This window comes from Capra hircus, chromosome 17 (assembly GCF_001704415.2).
Source record: "Capra hircus breed San Clemente chromosome 17, ASM170441v1, whole genome shotgun sequence".
NCBI lineage: Eukaryota > Metazoa > Chordata > Mammalia > Artiodactyla > Bovidae > Capra > Capra hircus.
The window spans coordinates 52,658,919-52,684,620 of record NC_030824.1 but is presented as its reverse complement, the minus strand read 5'-3'; the positions used below and the strand labels follow the sequence as shown (position 1 = coordinate 52,684,620).

The 25,702-nt window shown below is 36.8% G+C and overlaps 1 protein-coding gene across 2 annotated transcripts in view; it reads right to left on the bottom strand.

The window, feature by feature from the left end:
- NAA15 (N(alpha)-acetyltransferase 15, NatA auxiliary subunit) overlaps nt 1-25,702 on the bottom strand; it is a 70,991-nt gene that overhangs the window by 12,323 nt on the left and 32,966 nt on the right. For both annotated transcript variants that reach the window (XM_018061551.1, XM_018061552.1), the window contains exons 6-15: nt 25,400-25,553; nt 18,945-19,064; nt 17,531-17,626; nt 17,267-17,373; nt 15,136-15,208; nt 12,386-12,555; nt 11,112-11,264; nt 10,291-10,419; nt 8,875-9,088; nt 3,958-4,151 (exon numbers count right to left, since the gene is read on the bottom strand). In XM_018061551.1, coding sequence (XP_017917040.1) covers nt 3,958-4,151; nt 8,875-9,088; nt 10,291-10,419; nt 11,112-11,264; nt 12,386-12,555; nt 15,136-15,208; nt 17,267-17,373; nt 17,531-17,626; nt 18,945-19,064; nt 25,400-25,553 — 1,410 coding nt within the window. The remainder of the gene's footprint in view (nt 1-3,957; nt 4,152-8,874; nt 9,089-10,290; nt 10,420-11,111; nt 11,265-12,385; nt 12,556-15,135; nt 15,209-17,266; nt 17,374-17,530; nt 17,627-18,944; nt 19,065-25,399; nt 25,554-25,702) is intronic.

The window sequence follows — 25,702 nt, the reverse complement described above, 5'->3', positions numbered from 1 at the left end:
TGGTGTCTATAGGATTTACCCTGTACTAGTATGTAAAACCAGAGAAGGCAATGGCAAGGAAACCCACTCCAGTACTCTTGCCTGGAAAATCCCATGGACAGAGGAGCCTGGTGGGCTGCAGTCCATGGGGTCGCAAAGAGTGGGACATGACTGAGTGACTTCCCTTTCACTTTTGCTTTCACACACTGGAGAAGGAAATGGCAACCCACTCCAGTGTTCTTGCCTGGAGAATCCCAGGGACGGGGGAGCCTGGTGAGTTGCCATCTATGGGGTCACACAGTCGGACATGACTGAAGCAACTTAGCAGCAGCGGCAGCATGTAAAGCACCTAGTCATTATTCCAGGATATAAGCTCTAAACCAGAAATCAGTATGTGGCAGTATCACTACTGTAATAGTTGTAGATATCAAGAGACAGAGGAGAAAATAGGGGCCCTCATAAGTATACTTTTCTCACACTGGTGAATTTTCTGCTTCTTCTTCCCATGACTCTTTTTTTTTTTTGGAAGAGTAATTGCTTTATAGAATTTTGCTGTTTTCTGTCAAACCTCAATAACTCTATGCTTTAATGAGTTAGAATTTGTGGTATACAGGGGAGAAATGGTTACCAGGGAAAGTAGAGAACTGGAAACTGAAATTACCACCCAGCTATAGCAACCTTTTCAATTCCTTAAGAAGTACAGACTGAAGTGAATGTCACTACATTGACCAGGATAATTTACTGGAGAAAGACATGGCTGCTATCATTATAAAATAGAAACAAAAAGGATATTGTGAAGTTGAATCATTACAAGCATTGGTAGTGGTGATGAAAGTTGCTCAGTCATGTCCAACTCTTTGAGACCCCCATGGACTATACAGTCCAAGGAATTCTTCAGGCCAGAATACTGGAGTGGGTAGCCTTTCTCTTCTCCAGGGGATCTTCCCAACCCAGGGATCGAACCCAGGTCTCCCACATTGCAGATGGATTCCTTACCAGCTAAGCCACAAAGGAAGCCCATTACAAGCACTACTCTGACTGAAATTGAGTATTTTACTTTAAAAAGAGAAGAGAGAGAAATTAATTCTGTCTGCAACTCTAATAAATGAAAACATATGCCCTCAAAGGAGATGTGGATTTCTTGTCCCCACATGCTTCTGTGGGCCTCTCAAAGGTAAGACTTCGTCAAGTTAAATCTAAATGATTAAATATTATATACATAACCAAGACAAAGCTAACTACAGTCTACAGCTACATATATATAATACAGTGAAAGTGAAAGTGAAGTCACTCAGTCATGTCCGGCTCTTTGTGACCCCGTGGACTGTAGCCTACCAAGCTCCTCTGTCCATGGGATTCTCCAGGCAAGAATACTGGAGTGGGTTGCCATTTCCTTCTCCAGGGGATCTTCCCAACCCAGGGATCAAATCCGGTTTCCCACACTGGAGGCAGACGCTTTACACTCTGAGCCACCAGGGAAGTCCATATAATACAGTAGAGAGTGACATAAACAAAAGCATATAAATAGGGATGATGTTCTACAACCAGTGCTTTAGGATAAACTACCCTTGAAAATCCCTGAAGGTAAGACACACAGATATAGCTATGAATGTACAGTATCACTAGTCTGTGTCGTATGTATGAAAACCATATATTTAAGTATCAAAATCGCAATCACTGTAGTGAGACAGTCATACTCTGGCAGGCATGTAAGAACTGGGATGGCAGTCACACCCCCCGCATCTCACACCCGGGGGCGAGGGGGCGGGGGCCGCAATGTTCACTGAGACTGAGACTGGGGGACTGCCAGCACTGTGTGTACTCTTTTCTGCCTCTCTCTCAAAAGGGCACGGGGTGCAGATTCAAGATCAGAGTTAAGATCCCACAAGCCTTGCAGCCAAAAGCCCAAAACATAAAGCAGAAGCAATAATGCAACAAATTCAATGGAGACTTTAAAAAATGGCCCACATCAAAAAAAAAAAAATCTTTAAAAATATCAGCTAAAAACTACTGCCTCATGGTAGCTGGATAAGCAAGCAATACATTCCATCAAGCTTTCAGATTTACATTCAGTTAACTCAACATTAAGCTAATAAACCTCTCATTTTCCTTTTCTCTTTCTTAACTAGAATAACTGCTAATTTAACAATGCTTTTATTTAAATTATCTTGATCTGGTGAACTAAATTTATCATTCACTACCTGGAAGAATGATGAAATATAAGATCACCAAAACAAAAAGAAACAAACAAAAAAAGCAACTATAGATTACAGACCCATAATTGGCAGGCAGTTTCTAAAACAGCCTGTGATGCCCCTCCTGATTATGACAGCATGGTGTAAAATCTGGCCTTGCCACTACTTTGGGGTATGGGTGAGTGGGGATTCTATTAGATGCAGGCATCCTAGAAAGAGCAAGGTGTTACGTGCCTAACAGGTAAGAACAGTATATACTGAAGAGGAGTCCACGAAACTGGCTGCCTTCCACTAGGCTCCTTCCAAATAAAGGAGTCAAAAGTACTTTCTATGGTGCTTTTGCTGTGAGACTTTACAACCCTCCAGCTACAAATGACTAGACTGTAACTTGACATCTGGCCCCAAAGCAGCTATCATAGGCTAAGCAAAGAAAATGGAACAGCGTGTAAGGAAACCAAGTGTGAGAAATCTGCTATGCAGGGCACTCCTTATCAGACAGCAACTACATACAAACAGAGCCCCTCTTTAAACTATAAAGAAAGACAAAAAGAGTTACAGGAAAAAGAGTCATTAAGTCATGAGACAGAAAATGGAAAGAATGAGAGTGGCAGGCAGTCAGTGATGGTGGTAAAAGCGGTAGCAAGAAAAGAGCGGAGGCATAAAGATGGAAGGCCCCATAAAGTTGGCATTATCCCCAAGGAACTCTGCAGTTCTCTATGGGGCCTGAAAGGTCAATTTTCCATGCTTCTTCAGATCCCTGTATAGTCTTTCAATAAACTCCCAACAACAATAAAAAGGCAGTATCTTTGTTTCTAAAAAGCACAAAATTATTTGTCAATTCAGCTTTGTGAAATCCAACCTACATTTATCAATGGTTCTTAATTAGCAATAATGCTATGAGATATTACTGTCCATCTGCTAGGATATAATTCTAAAAGTATTTTCGAACTCTATTCGTTAGGTATTACAATTTTCCTTAGTTATAAAGCAATCAATGACTTTGGATTTTTAGTTACTAATAAGGCTAAAGTTCAACTCTAGGGTTATTATTTATTATATTGCTTTAACGTAATAAAGCATGCAGTTACTCGCACGTGGAGTAGGAGGGTATCAAGGGTCAGAAGAAAAGTGCATAGGTATATTACTGATCAAAATGATTTACATGACAATGAATGCCTTGGTTTCAGTCTAACAGTTAAAAATGGCAGATAAGATTTTTGGCTTGGGGCAAATATTTGAGTACTTTAAAGATCTTAGGCACAAATATTTAATAAGTACAATATACTGTAAGTTGACAACACAAGTGAGAGACATATAGAATTCACTTTTTGAGAAGCTCAATTTATACTATATAAAAACTTAAATGCTACCACTTATAACAGACTGCATTCTATACACGTATATTTTCTCTAGTTCTAACATCTTGTCTAGTAATGATTTTGCCTAGTCACATTTTATAATTGAAAAAACCATCAGAGAAGTTAGACAAAGTGTCTAAGATATACAGTGACACGTAAGAGCTAATTATGTGGTCCCAGATCAGAATGACTCAAAAGCCATAACTTTCCAATATGCCATACACAGTACTCAGAATCATTACTTCAAGTTTTAAATCTGACATATAGTCAGAAAAGAGAGAAGACAGAAGAGACAGAGGAAAGAAGAAAATGGAAAATAAATCTCTTACTCTAAAATCTATCATCAAATTGGCTGAAAAAGACTATAAAAACAATAGCTGGTCACGAAATTTTACTCAGTTGTGGTAAATACTATTTTTAAGTACCTTGGCCAGTTTCTCCGGAATAAGCTCTTCTTTTGGGCCTCCAATTTCCTCATCGTCATCATCCTTCTTCTTTTTCTGATTTCTCTGCTGCTTTTCTTTTTCTGCATTTTTTTTCTCTTCCTCTATCTGGGCTTTCTTTTGAGCTCTTCTTTGTTTATTACGTAGCTTCTTTAGCTCTTTATCAGACATGTTTGCTGTAAGCAGTGTTAATAAAACCATCAACGTGTTAATCAGATTTATAATGGTCAATTACTATTATGTATTAATAATATTCCCAAACTCCCATTAAAAATGTTTCATATTACACACGTTCATGTGCCTTTAATAAGGCTGCATTTGTTAAAGAACATAAACATCTTCAAAAAACTTGTGCAACCAAGAGGAGACCTACTGTGACAACCGCAGCAAAGCACAAAAGCGTGAGTTCCTCCCGCACAATTAGACTACTGGCAGCTCTAAGAATGCAACAAGCGGTTTCAGACCCCCACGGCACTGTATTATGCTTCAGTCAGGCCTTCTCTAAACCTGTCAAACAGTGCTGCCACCATGCCTCACATATTCTGCTTGTCATGATACTTTGTCTATACCTCTGTTTCTCTTTTAGACTGTGAGCTCCGTGGTGGAAGAGACCTTGTTTTACTCAAAATCTTTGTGCTGTCAAGGCCTAGCAGCATACCAAAACACACAGAAAACATTCAAATATCTGTTGAAGGAAGAATGAATAACTGTATAGTAAATTTAAAATGTGACATTAAAAATTAACAATTATTCTTTGAGGTACAAGCCACAAAATGTCTTAAAGAAAGTCTAGAAATCTCTGATATACATGCTATAATACAGTGGGAAAACTGTATTGTGTAGACTTAAAGCAATAAATCTGAAAGCCACATGTTCAATAGGTATTTGAAAAACACTTGTTAATGAAATGAAAAAAGTCATTCTAAAATACTCTACCACTATGGTGATTTTAAAATATGGCCACAAATTCTTCCCTTCAAAAAGTAAAGCCTATTTCTCCTTCCCTTGAATGTGAGCTATACTTAGTGACTAGATTCTAACTAATAGAATGCACTAGAAGTGAGTATGTATGACATCCAAGATTAGGAAATACAAGTACTGCGGATTCCTCTTTGCTTTCCCTTGGATCACTCAGAGGAAGCCAGCTGTCATGTTGTGAAGAAACCCAAACCACCTCATACAAATACCCATGTGGCCAAGAACAGAACTCTGGCCGTGAGTAAGCCATCCTGGAAGTATATTCTCCAACCCAGGCCAATCCTTTGATGCCTTGGCTGATATCTTGACGTCAAGAAGAGAAAAATGGGTAATAGAAACCTGTGTACCAACATCAATACAACACAGTTTTCAGTATGATTTTATAAAAAGCTTTGGGTTTCCCTGGGGGCTCAGGAGTAAAGAGTCCACCTGCCAAAGCAGGAGATGCGGGTTCAATTCCTGGGATGGGAAGATACCCTGGAGAAGAAAATGGCAACCCACTCCAGTATTCTTGCCTGGAAAATCCCATGGACAGAGGAGCTTGGCAGGCTACAGTGCACGGGGTTACAAAGAGTCAGACACGACTTAGCAACTACACAACAACAACAATAATAAATTTTAATATATGTGAGAACAAGATGCCATGCCCACAACCCACCATAATATTTTTTCAGAGCTTAGATTATGATAAAAGTGACATTTTAAACTTATGGATGACCTATTCAAATAAGTACTATTTCGAAGTCAGCAGTGTTTTATTCGGGGATAAAAAGGCCACCCTTCACCTTCCATCACATATAAAAATTATCTCCAGATGATCACACAGCCAAATGTAAAAATAACAAAGCAAACATTATGAGAAAACAAAGAAGATATTTATAAATATGTTATACATTTTGAAGGAGAAAAGCCTTTCTAAGCCAAGACCCAGAAGCCATAAAAGACTAAAATAGTTTTGTCTTAGAAAAATTAAAACTTTTCCATAATGAAAGATACCCATCATAAAGAAAGCTAAGACCTAAGCAACAGGAAGAAAACATCTGCAACACATAAATAAGGATTAAGGTCCTGAACACATACAGATAGATCTCCTACAAACCAAGAAGTTTCAAAATAAAATAGGTAAAAGATATGAACAGGCAATTCATGTAAGAAACCCAAAAGCAGGATTTCCCTGGTGGTCCACTGATTAAGAATCTGCCTTGCAATTCTTCCCCCTTGCAAGGGACTCAAGATACAGGGAACTAAGATCCCACATGCCTCAGAGCAACTAAGCCTGCAAGCCGCAACTACTGGGCTCTGTGTCACAACTACTGAATCCGTGCGCTGCAACAAAAGACCCGCACTATGCAACGAAGATCCTGTGTGTTACAACTAAGACCCAAAGTAGCCAAATAAATAAATGATTATAAATTAGATGTTTTCCCCTAAGTAACAAAAATGTAAAGGATGGACAATTTTCAGTGTTAGCAATAAAATAAAAGACAATCTCAATACACTGTTGGTGGCAACAAAAACTTTTATGGAAGGCTATGTAATTCTCATCATCTTTGACCTAGTAATCTCCTCTTCTAACAATCCCTGTTGAATAAATATGTGCACCATGATGACTAACAGGACATTTACTTTAGCACTGTAATGGAGACGAGGGAACCCTCGTTCCCATTAACAACATTTAAAATGTTGTAAATTTTAGAACATTGTGAATGATATCATCCCATTTATGGGTTGAAAAAAACGAACAAAACAACCAAAAGAACAAACCCTGAAACTGTGCAGAACATATGTGCATACGAAACTGAAAATGGTAATCGTGCACAAAAGAAATTGAACACTTAATAGGGACAGCCCTTTGAAAGGAGAAAACCTTCAGGTAGGAGAAAAGTGAAGAGGGATTTTCACATCTGCTAGGTGTTTTTATGAGTTGCTTTAACTTGGTATATTCCAGAGTTAATGTGTATTGGGACTTCCTTGGTGGTCCAGTGGTTAGTGCTACACACTACCACTGCAGGGGTATGGGTTCAATTCCTGGTTTGGGAACTAAGATCTTGCATGCCACATGTGTGGGAAAAAAAAAGAGTTAATTGTATGTTATTTGCAGAATTCAAAGAAGATGTGGAAGGCAGGAAGAGTAAATAGGAAAGTAAATAAGCAAAGCCAGAGGATCACTGATATCATCTTCAATTATAAATTGTCCTATAGATTCTCACTAGCAAAAAAAAAAAAAAAGATTCTCACTAGCATTTTCTTTCCAGCTGAAGCAATAACAACAGAGATTTAAGTGAAATCTGTGCAAGGGTTTCAATATGAGACCTTAGAATCTTCTAAATTGTTCTTGCTGCTGCTTCTAAGTCACTTCAGTCGTGTCCGACTCTGTGTGACCCCACAGATGGCAGTCCACCAGGCTCCCCCATCCCTGGGATTCTCCAGGCAGGAACACTGGAGTGGGTTGCCATTTCCTTCTCCAATGCATGAAAGTGAAAAGTGAAAGTGAAGTCGCTCAGTTGTGTCCGACTCTTTGCGACCTCATGGACTGCAGCCTACCAGGCTCCTCCACCCATGGGATTTTCCAGGCAAGAGTACTAGAGTGGGTTGCCATTGCCTCTTAGGTATTTTATAATAACAAATTAACAAAAGGATGCAAAGGTCTTTAGCAGGAGGAAGAATATAGAAAGTAACCAACCATAACCTCAGAAGAGAAAAAAACTCAGAACTGAGGAAAAAAATTCTGACAGTTTTTATGCCTCAACCCCCATAACATTTTTGCCCTGAATAAAATCACAAAATTTGGGGGCAATTAATTATCTTTTTACATACATAGGTCACTTTTATTCTGAGATCCTTTCCCAAATAATTATTTTAAGGAAGACTTCTTCCTACACATCCTGACATCTTGCTATTAAAATGGCATGTTAAAAATGGTCAAGTGATAAATCACTCAGCAATGTTACTGGCTTAATTTCAATTCTAACCTGGGTATTAACGTTCAAGCAATACCTATCTTTCAGTATGTCATGGCTTGTACTCAGTCGTGCCTCACTGTATTTGCAATCCCTCGAACTGTAGCCCACCAAGCTCCTCTGTCTATGGGATTTTCCCACCAAGAATACTGGAGTGGTTGCCATTTCCTACTCCAGGGGATCTTCTCAATCCAGGGACCAAACCCACATCTCCTGCACTGGCAGGCAAATTCTTTACCACAGAGCCACCATATTAAGTTAAAGTTGATGAAATTCAACTCCTTAAAAGCCAATGATCTATGGCTGATTCATGTTGATATTTGGCTGATAACAAAATTCTGTAAAGCAATTATCCTTCCATTAAAAAATAAATTAAGATAAAAAAGCTAATGATCAGTTACAAATTCCTGCTTAACTTTTAAAGACTATAGTCAATAGTATTTCTCTTTTGTTGCTCAGAGAAATTCACAAAACAGCCATCACCGTTTACTAAAGCATGGATAACACTGTCCCACAATGTGCAAACAGAAAGCTTAGGAAAGAGGCTTTCCTGGTGGCTCAGTGGTAAAGAATCTACCTGCCAATGCAGGAGACACAGGTTAGATCCCTGATCTGAGATGACTGATCTGAGATGATTCCACATGCCATGAAGAGGCCAGGCCTGTGCGCCACAATTACTGGGCTTGTGCTCTACAAAGCCTGCGAGCCCCAGAGCCCTGCTCCACAACAAGAGAAGCCACCCGAACAAGAAGCCCATGCAAAGCAACTAGAGTGCGGCCCCTCCTCTGCATAACTAGAAAAAACCCCCTGCAGCAATGAAGACCCAGCACAGCCAAAAATAAAATTATTTTTTTAAAAAATCATCTTTCAAAAAAAAGCTCAGGAAAAATCTATGTTACACAAAAATATAAATATACATATATACACACCACAGAAAAAAATAACTCTTTGAATATGATACCTGTATCAGCTTCATGTTCTTTATTCTCATCTGTAAGAGGGCTGTCATGAAGCTTCAAATAGATCTCTATAGCAATTCTTGCGGCCTTGAAGTAAAACGGATGCTGTCGAAGTACATCTTCTAGCTTTAGTAAGTCCACGTATGATCTAAGGGTAATCTTCCTCATACAGTATGTATGAAAGTCAAACTGGTCATCAGTGATTTCTATAAAATGCTAACAAAATTATCTTTTTTATTATAGTGAAGTACAGCAACAACAAAGAAGCTACAAAAATGAAAGCCTTGGAATTACTTGTTTCTAGGGCATGAAAATAAAAATCAGTAAAATTTTAAAATTACAATAATTGGATTTGAATACTTTACATATCAATTAAGCAAATACAATAGGCCATTACCTAACATAGTTTGTGGTATACACTAGTGACTGAATTATTGAATGAAAGGAAACACAATGCTTTATTTTTTTCTAGTTATTTTATGTTTATTTGATGAATTCACATTTTAGAATATCAATAAATATCTTTTTTTCACAATAATGCTTTAAAATATATTATTCCTTCCTTAATCATATTTAAATAAAGCTACCATCATAAATCCAACATAATTTATTAGCATACATAATGGTGCAGTACAGTAGATTTACACGTTAAACATTCAGCTTTTATATTTAGAACAATCTGCAAAGGATTTTAATATGTAGTATTAGGCAATTTTTCCGAGAATACAAATCTGAATCCTATGCAATGAAATGTTGGTATGTGGGAGAGAAATTAGTTAGGAAGTAGGTCAAGCAACCAGAAATTAACACATTTCAACTAACCTCCGGGATTCTCAACTTGTAGTAACAAAAGAAGCATCAATTTATATAAATTATTTATATATATATTAAAAAACATTTAAAAAAGTGAAAGCCAACTACTAGTGATAGAAATGACTAAAAAGTGAAAGGACTAGGAAAATAACAAATTTATCAGAAAATGAGAAATTATGTAAGTTACAGAAGTACTGTGAAAAGGCTTCAAAGCTTGTATCTAATATTTATCAAGGGCATACGGGACCACCAGCAAACTCACAACCATGAGATTTCTGGCATAGCTTAATGAGCTTTGTATGTATTAACGAAGAAGCAGCATCAATTTGAAAGAAACATCCAAAAATCAATGAAAACATAGTCAAGATACAAACTTTCCATTAAGTTTTTTACATGAATTCTGATGGGAAGAGTAGACAATGGAGAAGTCTGCTGAATATGTAATCTACATTTATTATAAACTTTGAAAAATGTGAATAGTGATTTTTAGCAATCATTTGTTATGCATTAGAAATTGAGAGAAAAGAAAAAATTAAGAGGATTTCCCCAAAACTGTCAATGGGTAACAGAATAAAATGAGAAACTTTTATGTATGTATTACTTACTCTTTCAATCTCATGACATTTCTTAAGTGCTTCACCAAATTTATTCATTGCCTTATAAGCTTGGGCACATTCTGTCTGGAACCACATGCACTGCATTTCATTTAAGTTCTCGACCGCCGATGTTCCTTCCTATATGAAAAGCACACACACTCAAAGATGATGTCTTACCAAATACATTATTACACCATGGGATTTAATTGACTGCATTTTCAGAACAAATTTCTATTTTTTTAAAACCATTCTCAGAGTAACAGGGAACAGTTAACATGTGAGAGAAATTAGAATTATATTTATAACCACTAAAAAACCCTCATAAATGATTAATCAAAAAGATCTACATAATTTGGGATGGAACAGTAGCACACACTCAATTAATATGAGTATATTCACCCCTAAAAATTTCAATTGAACATATCTCAATATAAATCAGAGTTTAAAAATGCACTATAAACCGTATCAGTCATCTCCACCTCTTTTGTAACACCATGGACTGTAGCCCACCGGCTCCTCGTTCCGCAGCATTTTCCAGGCAAGAATACTGGAGTGGGTTGCTATCTCCTACTCCAGGGGACCTTCCCAACCCGGGGACCGAAGCCTGGCCTCTTCCATCCCCTGCACTGGCAGGCACGTTCTTTACCACTAGTGCCACCTGAGAAATAACGTTTTATAGTAATGCTGATTTTAATTTTTTTTGTTAAGGCAATTTAATTAAAATCTTGTCTTGACATGAAAAATATCAGAAATAAACTTTGAAAAATAAACAAGTTATACAAGTACGAACTTTTTATTCATAAACAAACAAACAAACTAGCTGTACAAACCCTTGTAAACTTGGAGCACATTTCTTCAGCCTCTTTTATCAAATTGGCTTTTAGCATGTATTTTGCACACTTGGAATTGATAAACCTGTCTGCTGTGTCCAAGGCCTGGGCCTCATCCATCCACCTTGCAGCTTCTTTAATATTCCCAGCATGCTAAAGAGGGAACAAAAACAAAATAAACCTGTCAGTAATGCTAATTTTACTATGCAGGTAATTTCTTTCCTGTTCATAAGTAACTAAGACACAAATGCTTCCAAAGGTGACCTTCTATCTCTTACAACCCTAATCAACATAGATGCATACAATCTACTATAAGTTTGGATACCTTTCTGGCTATGTAGACTATGAGCTCTCTGACAGTAAAGGTTTGTTTTAAAAATTTTCTCTACTGTTATAACCTCATTGGCTACACACTACAACAATGCCTGGCATATAGTGAATACTGAAAAATAATGGCAGAATCAAAGAAAATAATCAAAACCTTTAAGTGAGAACAAAATAATTCAATGTAAAGGTCATACTACTCTAAGGAATCATGGAAACTAGTGGACATTCCACGACGATCCTCATTCTTAATTCAGCTAACTAGTCCATTTGGCAAAGCCACAAAACTAAAAAGCATTACCTGGCATTTAAAAACTGCTTTAAAACGTTACTTAATTTCATTATTTTTTGGTAAATAAATTATTGGTTTAGAACTTCTTCCCCAAGAGCTTCTATTATTAAATTTAACTTGTATTAAAATTTTTAAAATGATACTAGAACATATGAATAGAGATTCTCAAGCAAGACACAGAAATTGAAGAGGCAGAGATAACATGTAGAATTCACAGTAGAAATCTCCAGTTTCATATTATTAAGATTACCAGATACTGATACATGATCATATTCAGATGTCAAGAGAAACAAACATTTCACAGCAAATTTAATTACTTTAGATTATCTATCTCCTTTGCTAGTTAAAATCAAGAAAATAACCAGATATGTATGTGTGAATGCATGAGAACATATATTATGAACAATCACATATATGAATAACCACTGTGTACATTTGTATATGTGTGTTGGTGTATATATACAGATACAAATAATTGAGCAAATTAGCATGACCATGAAAAGTCTAAAAAGCAATCATACTGAGAAAAATATGTTATTCCATGTGTTCTGAGCTATCCAATACATCATTTTTCTTAGAGCATTTAGAATGTAACATATGTTCTCAAAAGTTTATGTCTCATTACCTCGTAAGAAAAAAAGTAGAAAAGATTTTTTACCTTATAGATTTTAGCTTTCACAAGAAAGAGTTCTATCAACGTGGGTGTACTTTCAATAGCAGTATTTATGTATTCCAGAGCAATAGATGGCTGACCAATTTTATCATAATGTTGTGCCAAGTAGTACTGGACCCAAAGTAATGTGGTTGGTGGTTCCTCTTTTCCATCATCTTTAAAGAATGGGGGAGGAGGTGGAGAAAAATTAGTCATTATCTATATTAAAGAGACTAGCCACCTCAAAGTGGCTCTATCTTTATCAATAAGGAAAGTAGGTCAAATCGTGTTATTTATGCATCTAGTTATGAAACTAGCTCTAAATGTATGAGATCTTTGGACAGCACCACACTTTCTGCTCTGTATCATTACAGCTCCTAGCACAATGCCATGCTTATCATAAACATGGTAGATAAATGAGATCAAAGCTATAACAAATTACCTAAAAAGAAAACTGGGGGGTGGGGCATAGAGACAACAAACTGTACTAGAACTATGGTCAGGATGTTACGTATGAGGGGGGAAAACAAGAATACAGAGAAAATTTTCATTAATGTAGGGTTAAAAAAAAAGAAAAAAAAGAAAGGCATGACTGCTTAACTGGGTTTCTAGCTAATGTACCAAACTATACATAAATATACTTGTGATGTGGTTATTTTGAGTTCTGCTGATAAGATTCTTAATATATCTTTATTTCGAATATGCAAAAATGTATACTTTGGGTTAAACTAAAAATTATACCAAAAAATGAGATAAGTAAAAACACTTATTCTGTATTTTAGTTCAGTTTTATATTTATATACTCACAAGAAAATGTGTAAGTTAAATATACAACCCACACATTAAAAAATGCTTTTTAATACAAATTTCTAAAATCTAAAGAACTGTTATTTGCTTTCAAAGAAAGCAACAGATTGCTTATTTTTATCCTAGAAGAGGTAGGATGGCTCAGTGGACAAACAATAGGAGTGGAACTCACCAACTCCCGATCTGATAGATCTGCAACTAAAGTGCTGCATACTCTTGGGCATGTCACTGAACCTCTTCCACATTTGCAAAATATGTAGGAAAATGCTGATAATCAAAGGAACATCATGATGATTAACCAATGAAACCATGCTAACGCCTTCTAAAAAGTACTATTAAAATTCACCTGAGACCTAGAAACAGTGATCAACTCAATAGCAATAAGCACCCCAGGTCCCATACTGGGTTTTCCCACTGTAGGAAACAGGGCTCCTTGGAAAAAACAAATGATTACAGGTCTGCTATGGGCAAGTATACAAGATGAACTAGAATAGTTCTTCATACGAAACTGCAAGGAAGCTATCAACTACTACCCTAGTATGTGAAGGCTGGAACCATTTGAAACTGCAATGATTTAAAACATCAGATATGTTTAAAGCCATGAATTCAAAATAATATCTTTATAACACCTTTGAAGGATGCTACTGATAAGTCAATTTACTATTTTGAAATTCATTAGTTCAAACTGGTAAAGAACAAAAAAGTAGGAAGGCAAAGGAGAAAAAGAAGCATTTATCTTGCTTTTTCTGTATAACCTGAAATGTTACATTAGCAGATATTAATATTACTAGTTTGTAATTTGTAACAGTTCATGTAACACATGAAATAAACACTTCATGCCTCCTGATCAAAGGACAACCACCACTTGTGGAATAATCTTGCTCATCCCTTTGTCTTTAAAACAAAAAGGGGGAAAAAATAAAATTTCATCAAACCTGTAGACAGTCAGACCTGTCCATGTGAAGTTTCTGCAATGATGGAAATGTTGTAGATGTGCCCTGTCCAATATGGTAGGCATTAGATTTACAAAGCTATTGAGCAGCACCTGAAAGTGACTACTGTGACTAATTAAATTTATTTAATTAAAAAAAATTTAATAGCCCCATGTGACTAATGGCTACCATACTAGACTACATAGCTCTATATTTAACTTACAATGTATAATAAATCCAGAGGACAGAAAAACAACTTGTTAAGCAACACCATACGGGTATATTCAGCAAAAACTAGACTACAGAAAAACTAAAACAAAAAGAAAACACACACACACACACACACACACACACACAAAACTGATTAATAAATAAATTGCAGGAAAGAAGAAAAAACAGAGGTGAAACTTACAGATTTATAAAAAAAATTTAAAGAGACATAGTAACAAAACTCAAAAGTACAGATTTCATCTGGCTCTTCATTCAAATAAACTTCAGAAACAAAGAGAAAAACTATTTTTAAGGTACCTGGAAATGTAAGCATGGACATTTTCCTTTGATATTAACGAAGCATTAATGTTCAAGTATGGTGATGCTATTATGGTTGTGATCTTTAGAATACTGAAATATACATGGATGAAATGATGTGATTTGGGGGATTTGTTTTCTAATAACAAGGGAGTAGAGGGAAACAGGTAAGAAATATAGATGAAATAAGCTTGCCCATGAGGTAAAAATTACCGAAATTGAGTGGTGAGTAAATGGAGGGTCATTATATTATTACATGTAGTTTTGGAGATGTTTTTAAGCTCAACATAAAATTTTCAATAAGCTACTGTTATCATCTTATCAAATATTTTCACATAATATACATATTAATGCATCTTAAAGGGAAAAATGTTTAAATATACTAAGCTTATTGACCAAATAATGAACAATACTGACCTTTTGATCAAGAATTTCATAACACTGTAAGATTTTTAAGACTTTTTTAAAACACAAAACTTGAGCACTTACCATTGGGGTTAAATAACCGGCAGCTTTTTAGAGAGGTTTCATAACCTACTACTAATTCTTCTATGATTGCCACCTACAGTACAAACACACAAGCACACTTTAGTAAAAAAAAGAAAAAAGAAAAATTATTATATAGTTACTATGCTTGTGCAAAGCATGTTATTTACTATTAGAGGGCTAAATAAATATTTCAAATTCCCTCTCTCTTCTGATTCCACCCCCACTCTCTCACATACATACCTTTTTTTAAATCTCTTAACCTATGGATAAAAATCTAAGACCATACACTTTTGAAGGTGTGTTTTAAGGCAAAACTTTTTTAAAAAACTTACTGACAACTCCTTTTCCTGCCATAAAATAAAGCATCAAGCTGAACTAGAAATCAGGAACAGGATGGACAAAAAGAGGTAATGTTATGTATTTTTTTTAAAATCTTGGTTCATTTTTATCTTAAATTACATAAATAATACCCACAGTTAATATCTGCACTTCAGGAATCAAGAATTAAATACTGTGTGAAAAGAGAAATTCCACCAACAGATGACAGCATCAACTCTCAATTTCATCATCGAGGGGAAAACATCAGTAAAACTGAAGCACGGAACAGGAGGTGGGTTTCTGAGATCTAGGAGAGTGAGTGGCTGCCCCAGTTCTGTTTTCTCTTGAGTCATGACTATACTACTGACTCCTGGCTTTGTAAGAGATCTGTGAATACTTTTAATTTATAATTCCCTTCTTTGCTTAATCCATCTATAATGAATTTATTACTATAGAAACTCTCTTAAATAACCTCAACTTAACTGACTCAACATATTAACACCAGCTCTCTCCATTATTTCAGAAAACTGTGGTCACAGCTAGGCTATTCTGAAACATCCATGTTCTTCTGCTCCCATTAAGTGAGCTACATGTTTACGAAGAGTTTTGTTTTCCCAAACCTGTTTGAATTAGTTGCATTCATTATCATCATTGCAGAATTTAATCCAATGTTACATAAACTTAAGAAATGAGAACAAAAGAAAGAATTGTTTCTATAAGTTGAATGAACACTGTGTGTGGAAAGACTCAAAGATAAATTAGGTTGTTTTCTTTTTACCAATCTAGGTTTAAATAAGACAACCATAAAGGGAGAAGCCATAATAATATATACGATTCTACAATCAAGACTGCTTCACAAGCATCACGTTCTCACTCTGCCAAAACTAGAAGAAAAAGACCACATTTTATTAATGTGATTTAAGCAAGGAAAAAAAGAAAAGTGAACAGTCATCAATAAAGCCCATATCCTAGACCTCTCAACAAAAGACTGGCAAATAAGTGCCCTTTCTGTGCACTGGCTTCCCTGGTAGCTCAGCTGGTAAAGAATCCATCTGCAATATGGGAGACCTGGGTTTGATCCCTGGGTTGAGAAGATCCCCTGGAGAAGGGAAAGGCTACCCACTCCAGTATTCTGGCCCGGACAATTCCATGGACTGTATAGTCCATGGGGTGGCAGTTGGACACCACTGAGCGACTGACTTTCACTTATGATTTAGACTGTGCTCTAAGTGTTTAGAATGTTTAATCTGTTCCATCTTTGAAGTGTTTTTTTTAACCCAGCCAACATGTCTTGTTGTCATTGCACTTAAAATAATCTAAATTATGATTAAAACACACTTTAACAAGCATTTGAATAGTGTATTCATAGCTGAAAAAGCAAACTGACTTACTGGGACATTAAACAAACTCTTCTGACAGAATTTTTTTTCTACCAACTAAAAAGGATAAAGATTACTAAGCTAAAACTTAGTTTAAAAACAAAAAATCACTTCTGGCTTTCACCCTGAGGAGGGAATAGAGACAATATTGAAGAAATCACTACTGTACCAACTTTTCATACCTGCACTGATTTACTGAAAAGTACACACCAGAAACAAAAGATAGAAAACAAATAGGTGGTAAATTATTCAGCTAAAGAGAGAAGACAATGAATAGGAAATAAACACAAAGCATTTAAACTCTAAGGGCTAGGAAGACTGTTAGCAGATTCACAAAGTGTGTACTACATGCATGGGTAATCAAAAACCAATTATCCAAACACCGAGGAAAGAAATCAGTCAAAAAATAAAACAACCATTGTATTTTGCTTTACCTTTTCTTTATCTTTGTATAACGACCTCAAAGTATTGAAGACTGGTGGACAACCCTTGCTGAAGTTCATCCTTAGGAACTTATCCAAACATTCTTTAAACTTCTCACCTTGGAAGAAAAAAATCTTGTTGATTTACATTTACCCAGACAACTCTAACAAAGCGCACGTTACAATCTTAATATGCATACTCATATATTTGAAACCAAGGGCAGATATTGTATACCATAATATAATTTTCATTCCTTTGCAATTATTCTCACTTACCAGATAAAAAGTTTAATGGCAGTCTTCTTGGCACTAATCCCCTGGGATATTTAGTCCAGGCCTCCTCATAAATTTTTAGTCGTTCTAACATATTAGCTGCAGACCAAAACAAAAGTTTTCCTTATGTAATTATACATTTTGCTAGAGAACTACAAATTTCTGAAAATATATAAAAATTACTATATTAAACAGAAATTTTAAACATGGGAAAAAATTATCATAATCTAAGCACTTAAATATAACAACAATCATTTTAGAATAATTCCTTCTAAAATTTCCATATTTTAACCCACAATTACATAAAATCCTGTTCTGCTTTAGGTGGCCTTTCAAAATCTGACTCCTCTACTTAGTTCTAAGAAAGGCTCGGTTATCCTGTTTCCATAATTGCTTTTCTAATATTCTCTTCAGCCTCTTGTCTAACGTCTCTCCTTTGATTTATTTTGGAACTTTGATTTATTATCTATCCTCTATCTTGATTTTTTCATAATTCTTTAATATTTTCTTTTACTTTCAGGTGAGAACTTTCCTTGTTCAATCACTCTTTCACTTCACTAATTTTCCTCAGATATGGCCTCTCATATTTAATCTATGAAAAATTTTACGTCACATCAGTAAGTAGGTTTTGTCATCTCCCAGATTCCATCAAATCCTTTCTCATAACTGTCCGTATTTCACCACCTCTCGTCACCGTGGATTCCTCTGTGCTCTCTACTCTCCCTTTCGCCGGCACTCTTGTTTCCATACTAGTGTTACTACAGAGAATGACCATTGTTACAAGGATTCTCTCACATTTATCAATGTACCAGGAATAGTTTACTATCAGTTGTGTAGGAAATTTTGCTTCAAATTGTATCATCCTGGATGAGACTCTTGACTTTTTGTATACAGCATGTTTCTGGGACTTGTCCTCACAAGTGGGTCCCATTCATGCAAGAGAATGGTTGGGGGGAAGAGTCTCTGTACCAAGTTTCTTTGCGTCCTTCTTCTCACACAGGAAACAGTGCTTCCCTTTCAGCTTGGTGACATTCACTTGCCCTGGCAGGCCACACTCTGCTATAGCCACAGGTTACCACAGAGTTACGCTTCCTTCTTTCCTTTAGGGAGAACAGCTCCATTTCTGTAAGTAAGCATTTTCCTTTCATATTTCTGACACTGCTATTCATTTGTGAATTTTAAAAACTTGTTTCCAAAACTCTTTTTACAACTATTTCTATGAATTTGTAGTAGAAGAGAGGTTTCAGAAAACACCTTGCCTGCCATATTAAATGGAAGTTCACAAATGTACTTTTGTATTCAGATTTTGAACCAATTCTTAACCAGTTTTTCTACTCAGCATTTTCAGTGAATTAACACAATGTATGTTACCAAAAGAAGCAATTAAAGCTTAGAAAGTAATTTTAATCAATGTTACCTGGCTTGAGTGCCTTTTCCAAGCCTTTGTAATAGGCCCAATTTTCAGGATTTCTCTCTTGCAATCCTCTGTAAACATCAGCTGCATCTTCCAAACGACATAATTGCAACAGAAGTTCCCCTGATTTAAAAAAAAAAACTGAATTAACTAAGTATGTTTAACTCTTCCTCAAACTTTCTCTTAAAACCTCTTCAATATTGGGAAGTGGGTTCTCAACTCCCTTCAATAAGACTATTTACAATGTTACAGTATTGTCTCTCCTTTTTTTAAAAGTTCATATGTAGCAATGTTATCCTCTTCACATCCTCAATTTATTCAGGTATATGTCTAACTCCAGGCTACTTTCTCAAATTCACTGAACACAGTCACTAAGCCATCATCTACTCAATTACTCCTGACAACATACAATTTCAGAATCTAAATTAATGGCCAGTCCATTACCCTAACCTTATGTTTTAACCAGCTATGAAATGATTCTGCTCTAGCAGCCCAAATCATGTCCACATTGTCTCTCTTCCAACTACTGAGTTTACTCTTTTTCATCTACCAAATACATATCTTGCTTTAAGCTTAAATGTCTTGACTTTCTTCCTGTCTCACCAATCCTACCCTTCAATCTTAGAGAAAAACTATTCCTGTTTCTTCAGGCCTTTCAGCAACCTTTAAGAAGACACTGCTTGTCTTCCCTGGGCTGTATGATCAGTCTCATCCCTGAATGACATTCAGTTCAGTTCAGTTGCTCAGTCATGTCCAACTCTTTGCAACCCCATGAATCACAGCAGGCCAGGCCTCCCTGCCCATCGTCAACTCCTGAAGTTCACTCAAACTCACATCCATCGACTCGGTGATGCCATCCAGCCATCTCTTCCTCTGTCGTCCCCTTCTCCTCCTGCCCCCAATCCCTCCCAGCTTCAGAGTCTTTTCCAATGAGTCAACTCTTCGAATGAGGTGGCCAAAGTACTGGAGTTTCAGCTTCAGCATCATTCCTTCCAAAGAACACCCAGGACTGATCTCCTTCAGAATGGACTGGTTGGATCTCCTTGCAGTACAAGGGACTCGCAAGAGTCTTCTCCAACACCACAGTTCAAAAGCATCAATTCTTTGGTGCTCAGCTTTCTTCACAGTCCAACTTTCACATCCATACATGACCACTGGAAAAACCATAGCCTTGACTAGACGGACCTTTGTAGGCAAAGTAACGTCTCTGCTTTTGAATATACTATCTAGGTTGTAATAACTTTTCCTCCAAGGAGTAAGCATCTTTTAATTTCATGGCTACAGTCACCATCTGCAGTGATTTTGGAGCCCCAAAAAATAATGTCTGATACTGTTTCCACATCTATTTCCCATGAAGTGATGGGACCGGATGCCATGATCTTCGTTTTCTGAATGTTGAGCTTTAAGCCAACTTTTTCACTCTCCTCTTTCACTTTCATCAAGAGGCTTTTTAGTTCTTCTTCATTTTCTGCCATAAGGGTGGTGTCATCTGCATAAGTGAGGTTATTGATATTTCTCCTGGCAATCTTGATTCCAGCTTGTGCTTTTTCCAGCCCAGCGTTTCTCATGATGTACTCTGCATAGAAGTTAAATAAGCAGGGGGACAATATACAGCCTTGATGTTCTCCTTTTCCTATTTGGAACCAGTCTGTTGTTCCATGTCCAGTTCTAACTGTTGCTTCCTGATCTGCATATAGGTTTCTCAAGAGGCAGGTCAGGTGGTCTGGTATTCCCATCTCTTTCAGAATTTTCCACAGTTTCTTGTGATCCACACAGTCAAAGGCTTCGGCATAGTCAAGAAAGCAGAAATAGATGTTTTTGTGGAACTCTCTTGCTTTTTCCATGATCCAGTGGATGTTGGCAATTTGATCTCCGGTTCCTCCGCCTTTCCTAAAACCAGCTTGAACATCTGGAAGTTCACGGTTCACGTATTGCTGAAGCCTGGCTTGGAGAATTTTGAGCATTACCTTACTAGCGTGTGAGATGAGTGTAATTGTGCAGTAGTCTGAGCATTCTTTGGCATTGCCTTTCTTTGGGACTGGAATGAAAACTGACCTTTTCCAGTCCTGTGGTCACTGCTGAGTTTTCCAAATTTGCTGGCATATTGAGGGCAGCACTTTCACAGCATCATCTTTCAGGATTTGAAATAGCTCAACTGGAATGCCATCACCTCCACTAGCTTTGTTCATAGTGACACTTTCTAAGGCCCACTTGACTTCACATTCCAGGATGTCTGGCTCTAGATGAGTGATCAAACCATCGTGATTATCTTGGTCATGAACATCTTTTTTGTACAGTTCTTCTGTGTATTCTTGCCACCTCTTCTTAATATCTCCTGCTTCTGTTAGGTCCATAACATTTCTGTCCTTTATCTAGCCCATCTTTGCATGAAATGTTCCCTTGGTATCTCTCATTTTCTTGAAGAGATCTCTAGTCTTTCCCATTCTGTTCTTTTCCTCTATTTCTTTGCATTGATCGCTGAAGAAGGCTTTCTTATCTCTTCTTGCTATTCTTTGGAACTCTGCATTCAGATGCTTATATCTTTCCTTTACCTTTGCTTTTCACTTCTCTTCTTTTCACAGCTATTTGTAAGGCCTCCCGAGACAGCCATTTTGCTTTTTCGCATTTCTTTTCCATGGGGATGGTCTTGATCCCTGTCTCCTGTACAATGTCACGAACCTCAGTCCATAGTTCATCAGGCACTCTATCTATCAGACCTAGTACCTTAAATCTATTTCTCACTTCTACTGTATAATCATAAGGCATTTGATTTAGGTCATACCTGAATGGTCTAGTGGTTTTCCCCACTTTCTTCAATTTAAGTCTGAATTTGGCAATAAGGAGCTCACGATCAGAGCCACAGTCAGCTCCTGGTCTTGTTTTTGCTGACTGTATAGAGCTTCTCCATCTTTGGCTGCAAAGAATATAATCAGTCTGGTTTCGGTGTTGACCATCTGGTGATATCCATGTGTAGAGTCTTCTCTTGTGTTGTTGGAAGAGAGTGTTTTCTACGACCAGTGCGTTTTCTTGGCAAAACTCTATTAGCCTTTGCCCTGCTTCATTCCGTATTCCAAGGCCAAATTTGCCTGTTACTCCAGGTGTTTCTTGACTTCCTACTTTTGCATTCCAGTCCCCTATAACGAAAAGGACATCTTTTTTGGGTGTTAGTTCTAAAAGGTCTTGTACGTCTTCACAGAACTGTTTAACTTCAGCTCCTTCAGCATTACTGGTTGGGGCATAGACTTGGGTTACTGTGATACTGAATGGTTTGTCTTGGAAATGAACAGAGATCATTCTGTCGTTTTTGAGATTGAATCCAAGTACTGCATTTCGCATTCTTTTGTTGACCATGATGGCTACTCCATTTCTTCTAAGGGATTCCTGCCCACAGTAGTAGATATAATTGTCATCTGAATTAAATTCACCCATTCCAGTCCATTTTAGTTTGCTGATTCCTAGAATGTCGACATTCACTCTTGCCATCTCCTGTTTGACCACTTCCAATTTGCCTTCATTCATGGACCTGACATTCCAGGTTCCTATGCAATATTGCTCTTTACAGCATCAGACCTTGCTTCTGTCACCAGGCACATCCACAATTGGGTATTGTTTTTGCCCTGGCTCCATCCATTCATTCTTTCTGGAGTTATTTCTCCACTGATCTCCAGTAGCATACTGGGCACCTACTTACCTGGGGAGTTCCTCTTTCAGTATCCTATCATTTGCCTTTTCATACTGTTCATGGGGTTCTTAAGGCAAGAATACTGAAGTGGTTTGCCATTCCCTTCTCCAGTGGACCACATTCTGTCATTAAGGTCTGTATGACCCCAATTATTCGCTTGCTGCACACCTTCTCATAAAAGAAGCTGCAGATAAAGGCACTGGAGCACTGGTTTCACTAGAAGCATATTAGCTCCAAACTCACATTAGCCTCAAACACTGCTCAAGAATCCTTTTCCCTACTTTAATGGGCTCCCATTCACCAAAGATATTGTTTTCAAGCCAAGACTGCACTCTTGCACCCTTTTTTATTATCAGATAATAAAAATGAACACTTATTGAGTGTGAAAATGAGTTTTCAAATGTTTCACATGCATTAAAACTAATTCAATTCTCAAAGCTCCATGAAATAGGTTACTATTATTTGTATCATTTAAAAACAAAGAAAATCAGTAAATGTGCCAAGGGTCTCTCAGACAGTTAATTGTTAGAGTCAGGATTTGAACCCAAGCAATTTGGCTAAAGTAACCCATATTCTTAATGTCTCTATCCTGAGTGGTTCTTACCAGGTGCATTTCTGTCATCCAGGAGACATTTAGCAATACCGGAGCCACTTTCAGTGTCACAACAGGGAAGCGGGTGCTACGGTATCAGATATAAGCTACCGATACTGCTAAATATTATGCAACATACAGGAGACTTCAATCTCCAACATCTAGGTCCCAAGATGTCAACAATACCAAAGTTAACAGTCTGCTCTACACTGACCAAAAGACTACTTTACTAAAAACATAAATAATATCCTGTAATCTTTCCCCCATAGGTCACACTCATCCATATTTCCTTCTCATGATCTTTACCCACCTTTTCCTTGTAGAAGGAACTGATCGTATAACAATTAACAATGAAATTTTCTGCCTAACTATGCCACTCACCCACTCCAGGAATTTCCTAAATTATCCTGACCACCTATCACTAACATCAATGCCTTTATTACTGGAATGGCCAATGACTGATGATTCTTTTAGTTCCCTTCTATCCTCTTTTATATTCCCTGTCCCCACCACCTGGTTCACCATAGATATTCAAAACATATTTTGTGGAATGAACTGATAGCTGTTTCCTATTTCACTGGGAAAATGAAAGCAAGACAAACTCCCAAATTATCCACCACACTGACACACCTACTTGCCCATACACTCCATCATCTCTAATTACTGTGGATGAACTATTCATTTTGTTATCTAAGGCTAACCCTTCAATTTATCCACTAGATCACATCCCCTCTATTGCATCAAATATTCCATCTCACTATCCAGTGAGCACAGTAAGTACAATCTGCAAAAATCTTTTGATTCTGCAACCCTTCCACCCATCACTACCCTGGATGTCCTTCCTATACAGCAAAACTACTTGGTTGAGTCATTTTTGCATGCTATTCCTCAACTCCTCTACTAAAATCTCATTGAAATCTATTTGACCTGTTTGGGGTTTTACTACCCTCCTTCCAAATGTTCAGAAATTCCTTTTGGTAAGGTAATCAGTATCTTCCAAATTGCTAAAATCCATAGGTCAACTCTAAGTCCTCAGCTTGATCTGTCCTTCTTCCTTACTAATAAAGTTATCAAAAGAGTAAAATAAAACAATGTACTTAGAGTATTTTGAACAATGTTATGTATTTCCATAAAGAAACTGAAGCCCAATCTTGCCCCTCATCATATAGCTGGTTGGTAAACAATGAAGGAACTGAAACTAGTTTTTTTAACCTTATCATCTTTTCAATTAGTCAGAAACCTACTCCTTTATAACTAATAGACCGCTCAGGAATGATCAACTCATGTGAAAGTGGCTGTCTTGGATCTAGAGTTCACAAATGAGTTCTGGGTGCCTTGGACTTCCATTTTTTCTCTTGCCAGTAGCATTATTCTTTGCTGAAAAGTTCATCAGGAGAACAATGGCTAAATCCAGTCTGCACACACACACACCACACTTCTCTAGTGTTCAACTTCAAAGGCAGTGAGAAATTTGAAACCAAAAAATTCCAGCTGCCTGGTCTGACAAAGGCAAAGCAACATTTCAGATGGCAAGTCTTAGAAAGTACTCAATTACTTGTTGTTTTTCTTTCGTTTTCCATAATCAGTTCCTAAACTTTTAAAACTACAGACTCCTTTTTCACACCCTCTAACACATGGTGACACTGGAGATCTTTATTGAAGGATCTACCCATCCTCCCATCATAATCCACACATACAAACCTGAGTTTCTAGTTCATGTTTTCAGTGTTCAGAAAGATATTGAGGTAAACCATAAAGAAGCCTAGGAATGTCCCATAAGCACTTTAGTGAAGTCTGATCTATCAATATATATTACTGACAATAAAGAAGTCTGTTGTACACATTCAGTTTGCTAATAAGCAGTTTCTAAGAAACTTAATCTTGTCTTTCAAAATTGAGCAACTGCCTCCTGTATTTTAATCAAACTGTAATATTTTCAGATCAGATACTTAAATAAACAATACTGCACTGAGTCACTTCATTCAACAACTTATTGTTCACCATTATTTTTTCCTATAACAACATCTACTGTTTAAATGTGTATTTTCCTACGTTACAAATTATCTGAAGTGCATGAGTAAGAAATAAATTTTGTCATCAAAGAGCTATGATGCAACAATTTTTCAGTCTCGTTCTTTGTCATAGTTAAATATCAGAATAAATTGCACTCTTAAAAAAAAATACCTTTGGTTTCTTCTACAGCAAGTTTATCACAAATCTGCTTTTCATAGGTACAAAGGTGTTCCAGAGCTTCTCTATAGAGACCTGCTTCCCGAAGAACTTGATTCTGATATAAAAGGAGTTCACTATATTCATAATCCACTTTATCAGGGGATGTCTACATATGGATACAAGGAATACTAACAGTGAGAATTTTATTTTCATATAAAAAACTTTTCACACTTAAATACATACAAGAAATCAAAGGATAATATATGGTTGATAAAACTCATTTTTTAAAATTCCTAAATATCTCTCTAGGAAGCA